Below are 7,827 nucleotides of genomic sequence, written 5' to 3'. Positions count from 1 at the left end.
AGAGGGAGCGCAGTACAGCACAATGTGGCCAGGATCCCTATGGAGTCTCCAGCTTGTTGAGTGTGGATTTATCAGCCCAGACCAAATATGAACAGAGCAGTACAGAGAGGTCCTTGATGAAAACCTGCAACAGGTTGCTCAGGACCTCAGAATGGGGCGAAGGTTCACCTTCCAACAGGACAACGACCCTAAGCACATAGCCAAGACAATGCAGGAGTGGCTTCGGGACAAGTCTCTGAATGTCCTTGAGTGGCCCAGCCAGATTCCGGACTTGAACCCGATCTTAACATCTCTGGAGAGACTTTAAAATAGTTGTGCAGCAACGCTCCCCATCCCAACTGGCAGAGCCTGAGAGGATCTGCAATGAAGAATGGGAGAAACTCCCCAAATACAGGTGTGCCAAGCTTGTAGCGTCATACCCAAGAAGACTTGGGACTGTAATCGCTGCCGAAGGTGTTTTAACGAAGTGCTGAGTAAAGGGTCTGAATACTTACGTAAATGTGATATTTCCCCCCCAAAATTAAATAAATTAGCAAACATTTCTAAAAATCAGTTTTTGCTTTGTCATTATGGGGTATTTTGTGTAGATTGATTAGGGGGGGAAAAAACGAAAAAGTCAAGGGGTCTGTCTGAAATCTTTCTGATTGCACTACCTGCTAAAATAAAGGAAACACCAACATAAAGCATCTTAATAGGGCCTTGGGCCACCACAAGCCAGAACAGATTCAATGGACCGTGAGAGTGCCTCGAACTCTATTGGAGGGATTCCATAATTTGGTGTTTTGTTGATGGTGTTGGAAAACGCTGTCTCAGGTGCCACTCCAGAATCTCCCATAATTGTTCAATTGAGTTGAAATCTGGTGACTGAGATGGCCATGGCATATGGCTTATATCGTTTTAAATGCTCATCAAACCATTCAGTGACCACTAATGCACTGTGGATGGGGGAATTGTCATCCCATGGCGGCATAGCCTTGGTAGCCAAACTAATGGCCTGCCCAGCATTTTTATAGAAGACCCTAAGCGTGATGTGTTGTTAATTGCTTCATCAACTCAGGAACCGCACCTGTGTGGAAGCACCTGCTTTTAATATACTTTGTATCGCTCATTTACTTGTGTTTCCATTATATTGGCAAGTTACCTGTACATACATACATACATACATACATACATACATACATACATACATACATACATACATACATACATACATACATACATACATACATACATACATACATACATACAATGTACCTGTTAAAGGTTTTGTCTAAAAATAGAGCTCTTTGGCCACACACACACACCAGTGGAAGCATTTTCAGAAAGTACCCCATACCTATGTTAAAATATGGTGGTGCATCTTTGATGTTATGGGGTTATTTTGCTTCCACTGGTCCTGGGGCCCCTGTTAAGGTCAACGGCATCATGAACTTTACCAAGTACCAGGACATTTTAGCCCAAAACCTGGTTTGCTTCTGCCAGGAGGCTGATACTTGGCCGCAAGTGGATCTTCCAGCAAGACAATAACCCCAAGCAGTAATACAAATCCATAAAGAAATGGCTAATTGACATAAAATCAACATTTTACAATGGCCATCTCAGTCTCCGGACCCAATTGAAATCCTGTGGTTTGAATTGAAGAGGGCAGTCCATAAGAGTCTCAGACTCCAGACTTGAACCCCATTGAAAACATGTGGTTTGTGGTTTGAATTGAAAAGGGCAGTCCACAAGAGCAGATGAAGGATATCAAGGATCTGGGAAGATTATGTATGGAGGAATGGTCTAAGATCCCTCTCAACGTGTTCTCCAATCTCACAAAACGAGTGCTGAAAACAGGGGTGCCAATATTTTATGTTTTCCTTTTCTTTAACGTTTTTTTAAAATGACTTGTTAAACAAACTCCCTTTCTCGGAGCAATTGTATTAGTATAAAATAACATAATTTCCTTTATTTTTTAATACCATATATCTCAGTATTTTTATAATTTATATTACAGTATTTTCTGCTCATTTAAATAAAAAAAATCAAGGATGACACTTATGGACCTGACTGTAGGTGTGCCAGACATACTGTAAGCTAGCTATGTGCCCTATGATACACAGTACGTCAAACAAAATAAATCATCACATAGAAAATGTGTGCATGTCCTGAAGCTCACATGCAGGCATCTGATTTAAACGAACGTGGATCCATTCAGCTCTAACACACGTGCCTAACCACTGGATCAAAAATGACATTTGATTGTCACTGTTATTATTCACCTTACATTAATATCGCTATCACTTGCATAAAATGCCTTGTGGCGTTTCAAATAGGCAGTTCGATGCCTTCATCTAGTGTAATACTTACACAATTATGACAAGTAGCAGTAAACAATATAGTAATCAACAAGATAATGATAAAAAGCAAGACCAGAAAGTACTGTCAACATTGCCATCAATTACACATATTGTATGGCAGATAACATAGGCCAAGGTTCTGCAGAAGGAACATGAGACAGGGCCGGTTGGTCTTCACATGAAAGAGAGATGAAAGAGGAGGAAGAGAGAGAAATTAGGGTTTGGGAGTTCGAGTAGTGGGCACATCTCTCTATCCCAAGTCACCTGTGAATTGTAACAATATATTACCTACCAATAGGGCCAGAAAATGTTCTTGACTGTGAGCTGTGATCAGGGGGACACACGGTCTGGTCAAACTCCAGTCCCTACCTATCACTGTGTTTTTACTAAGAACAGCAGTTGCCCAGTCTCACCATCTCTAATAGTGTCAGATAGAGGAAGATCCCTGTGGTAACCGTAATGATCCACTGCTGGATCTCTGGTTCTGAGGAGACGAAGAGGCCGACGAAGGCCGTCAGAGCACTGAGTAAGTTCATCATCACTGCATTCCTCACAGAGAGACCTGAGCTGAGCAACACAGCAAAGTCACCTGGGATAGAGAAAGAAGAAGATGCTATTTAAGGTCATTTGGGACCAGCGTTTTCAGTTCTTCGTAACTGGGACACAAATTACTCAAGTCATGCCTGGTTTGGTTTGACAAAGGGACCCAGATAAGAACAACAACACTGCCACCCCATACCAACAACCTTTGAGCCGTTGCTCTGTGACTTGTGACCTCTCACCAATTTCACGAGGGATTTCGTGGTAGAGGATGGCTACGGTGGTCGCCATGCCCGTCTCGGCGGATGAGGAGAAGGCCGCCCCCCACCACTAGGCCATCAGCAAAGTTATGGAGGCTGTCTCCCACGATAACCATCACAGCCAGGAAAGGAAAACCCTGTCCTGGGAACACAAAAAAAAAGCCTGTTTGTGGTGGCTCATCCTCTACGCTTCCTAGTCCAGTAATTACACACAGCACAATGGACAGAACTAAACAGAACAGGATCAAATTAAACACAGAGAGAACTGTGGGACAATGAGTGAAGATGAATGAAAAAGGAGGATGAGGATATATCTAACTTACTTGTCTGATGTGTAAGGGTTCTTGGTTCAGGCTCCTCTAATGGGATTTCTGTGCATTCTAAGTCCTCCACAGTTCCCTGTGGGGGAGCGACAACTGATAGGGTGTTTCCTTTCAATACACATCATTACAATTTCACGTAATTACTCCCATCCATACCAAAATCAGCAAATCAGTGACCACAGTTCCCCCTGCCTATATTAAAAACAGTCGAGAGGAAGTTCACCAAAACCGTTCAGTTTCTCTATCTCCTCCTACACTATCTGCATAAGGCCTGAATGATTCAGCAGCAGCATCAAGGTCTCCTGCACAATAGTCTGTTTCACATTTACTCCCACCCACACCACTCTTCACTTTCCCTGCAATGCAACACTCTGTAGATGTCTACATCAAAGCTCAAACTGTTTAAAAGTATTGCTAAAATAATTGTGAATCCTGTAGGCCTACCTCTTTTGAATTCCTGTGCTTTTATATTAGCCTTGCACCCCCGCAGAGTGAGGACAGCACATTGTCATATCAAGACTGCTACTCCCACTCCAAACCTCCTCCAGGTTTGTCTTGGCTGTGACAATGAGGGCTGGTAAATATGACACATTTTGTAACAACAACTGTGTTTAACCAGGTGAGTATATATATATATGTATATATATTTTTTTTTATAAGCTCTAATTGTATCATGAAGAGGAACACAGATATACCACTGCAGTCTGCCATCTTCAAAACACAAACCTCAAAAGCTTATTTTTTTTAAACACAGTTTTCCTTTCACAATTCCAAACAAATCCAAAAAGAGACATTTGCGTGAGGATGCACCTTTAATTGAGTTATCTATTTCTGATTTCATTTGAGGAAGTGAAATAGGGTTACCATATAATTCTGCCCTCCATTGATGCAGTCACTGAACATAATTTCTTTTAAGAGCTGCCAATTGCACATTTGGAGTAGAGTATGGGTACCAGATAGAGACAAACAGACTCACCAGCTGCATGGTGGAGATGGACTTGCCCCTTTGTGAGTGGCCATTGCAGTTGTGCTCCAGGGGAAGGTCATGGGAATGGCCCAGGCCCCCGTGACCCTGCCGGAGAAAAAGAGTCTCCAGTCACTCTCTGGCAATGAGCCATCAGCCACCTGCACAGTCAGCTCAGCCTGTGTCCCAAATGGTAGCCTATTCCCTATATAAGTGCACTACGTTTGACCGGGGCCCATTGGGATCTGCTCAAAAGTAGTGCACTAAGTACGGAATAGGGTGCCATTTGCGATGCAACTTTATTCCGTGTTCAGCCAGAGCCAATGGGAACCCACAGATAAGCACCATCATGACAAACTGTAATGAATGACTTAGATGGATTTCCAAAGCAAACATTCAGACATAGACATGCGGAAGAGTGAAACAGTTATTGTTATAAGGAGTTATTACCTCTTGTGTTTTGTTGAGTTACCACAGGATGTGGAATTTGTCTTACCGTGGACTGATGAACATCAAGGCTTTTAGAGATACTTTTGTAACCCTTTCTAACTTTACGCAAGTCAACAATTCTTAATCTTAGGTCTTCTGAGACCTCTTTTGTTCGAGGCATGGTTCACATCAGGCAATGCTTCTTGTGAAAAGCAAACTCAAATTTTGTGTTTTTTTACAGGGCAGGGCAGCTCTAACCAACATCTCCAATCTCGTCTCATTGATTGGATTATTATTAGCTTTTGGAAAAGTCATTAGCCTAGAGGTTCGCATACTTTTTCCCAACCTACACTGAATGTTTAAATGATGTATTCAATATAGACAAGACAAATACATGACTTTATGCGTTATTAGTTTAAGCACACTGTGTTTGTCTATTGTTGTGACTAAGATGAAGATCAGATCAAATGTTGACTAATTCATGCCGAAATCCAGGTAATTCCAAAGGATTCACATACTTTTTCTTGTCACTGTAAAACCTACCTGGAAACTTGCGAAATGAGTCAGGCGGATAGGACTACAGTACAATTGACTATCCCAAGTGCGTTAAAATGGATAGAGTGATTAATAAGAAATCAGTAAATGTGACTTCATTTTGGTAGTGGTTCGGACAGACATTTACGATTATAAATCTGTCCGTCAAATGGCTTGCATTGAGCAATAGCCCTGATGCCCAAGTACACAGGAGTATTTTTTTCTGAGCATGTGACATAGGATGTGGAATCTGACACACCTTGAAGCAGGGATGTCCCTCCTACCATTTAATTCGTTCTTCTGACTGTCCATCAACTCCTGGCTGAAACCTACATCACAGCCACTGACAAAGCACATACTACATCATAGTGCAGAAGGAGAGAGTGGTATCATCACGGTAGCACATTAAGAGATCAATTTCTAGCCATTAATCTAAAATAATTAATAGATTTGAAAAAAAAATACTCTGTCATAGACAGACAATATTAATATGAGATGAAATGTGAGTTCCTAACGAGTTCAGGAAGCTCTGTGGGATGTTCACAGAACATAAGCACATTTTCTCTAACACTAAACATACAAATATGTATTTTACTGTTATAAGAAAGGTGAAACCTTATAATTAGCCATTTTATAATTTGATTATGCTATATTCGGAAGCATATGTGTCAGGGATCATCAACTGAATTCAGCAGCGGGCCAATTTTTTCTGGAGCGGAACATCAGGGGGCCAGAACATAATTTAAAATAATTTGTAGATTGCAAATTGACTGCAACAAGCCCAAACAGATATATTTGACTAAAACATAATAATAATAATTTTTAACCTTGTATACGATCACATAGTGGGGAGAACAAGTATTTGATAACCTGCAAAATCGGCAGTGTTTCCTACTTGCAAAGCAAGTAACTTGACACACCTAAAACAAAAACTATTTGCATGTGTTACAACATACACATTAAATAAACAGCTGTTAAATTGGACCGGATGGAATATGAAGTGGAACAGCGTTCATCCACATTTGGATGGAGGACAGGACGATGCTAACTGTCAGATGGACATAAACCTGCAAAATCGGCAGTGTTTCCTACTTGCAAAGCATGTAGAGGTCTGTAATTTTTAGCATAGGTACACTTCAACTGTGAGAGACGGAATCTAAAAATCTAAAATGTATCTAAAATCCAGAAAATCACATTGTATGATTTTTAAGTAATTAATTTACATTTTATTGCATGACATAAGTATTTGATCACCTACCAACCAGTAAGTATTCTGGCTCTCACAGACCTGTTCTCCACTCATTACCTGTATTAACCGCACCTGTTTGAACTCGTTAGCTGTATAAAAGTGTCACGGTTTTCATATGGTGAAGGAGAGTCGGACCAAACTGCAGCGTGTATATTGCGATCCATGTTTAATCACACAACGTAAACACGAATAAACACAAACACTACAAAACAATAAACGAAACGAAAACCGAAAACAGCCTATACTTGTGTCAACTAACATTGAACAAGGACATCAAGACACTCAGGACAATCACCCACAATACAGCCAAAGAATATGGCTGCCTAAATATGGTTCCCAATCAGAGACAACGATAAACACCTGCCTCTGATTGAGAACCACTTCAGACAGCCATAGACTCTCCTAGAACACCCCACTAAGCTACAATCCCACTAAGCTACACACCACATACAAAAACCCATGTCACACCCTGGCCTGACCAAATACATGAAGAAAAACACAAAATACTTCGACCAGGGCGTGACAAAAAGACACCTGTCCACACACTCAATCAAACAGACTCCAACCTCTCCACAATGGCCAAGACCAGAGAGCTGTGTAAGGACATCAGGGATAAAATTTTAGACCTGCACAAGGCTGCATGGGCTACAGGACAATAGGCAAGCAGCTTGGTGAGAAGGCAACAACTGTTGGCGCAATTATTAGAAAATGGAAGAAGTTTAAGATGACGGTCAATCACCCTCGGTCTGGGGCTCCATACAAGATCTCACATCGTGGGGCATCAACGATCATAAGGAAGGTGAGGGATCAGCCCACAACTACACGACCTGGTCAATGACTTGAAGAGAGCTGGGACCACAGTCTCAAAGAAAACCATTAGTAACACACTACGCCGTCATGGATTAAAATCCTGCAAGCGCACGCAAGGTCCCCCTGCTCAAGCCAGCGCATGTCCAGGCCCATCTGAAGTTTGCCAATGACCATCTGGATGATCCAGAGGAGGAATGGGAAAAGGTCATGTGGTCTGATGGCTTTTTGGTCTAAACTCCACTCGCCATGTTTGGAGGAAGAAGAAGAATGAGTACAACCCCAAGAACACCATCCCAGCCATGAAGCATGGAGGTGGAAACATCCATCTTTGGGGATGCTCTTCTGCAAAGGGGACAGGACGACTGCACCGTATTGAGGG

The 7,827-nt window shown here is 41.8% G+C and overlaps 1 protein-coding gene across 1 annotated transcript; it reads right to left on the bottom strand.

Moving 5' to 3' along the window:
* Positions 1-2,229: 2,229 nt before the first annotated feature.
* Positions 2,230-3,255, bottom strand: LOC118361140 (zinc transporter ZIP12-like). The gene is given in 4 exon segments (XM_035740897.2): positions 2,230-2,535; positions 2,753-2,928; positions 3,122-3,203; positions 3,205-3,255. Coding segments are annotated over 4 exon segments (408 nt in total). The 3' UTR covers positions 2,230-2,436.
* Positions 3,256-7,827: the final 4,572 nt, after the last annotated feature.

This window comes from Oncorhynchus keta, chromosome 28 (assembly GCF_023373465.1).
Source record: "Oncorhynchus keta strain PuntledgeMale-10-30-2019 chromosome 28, Oket_V2, whole genome shotgun sequence".
Classification (NCBI taxonomy): Eukaryota; Metazoa; Chordata; class Actinopteri; order Salmoniformes; family Salmonidae; genus Oncorhynchus; species Oncorhynchus keta.
This window is presented reverse-complemented; position numbering and strand designations above follow the sequence as displayed.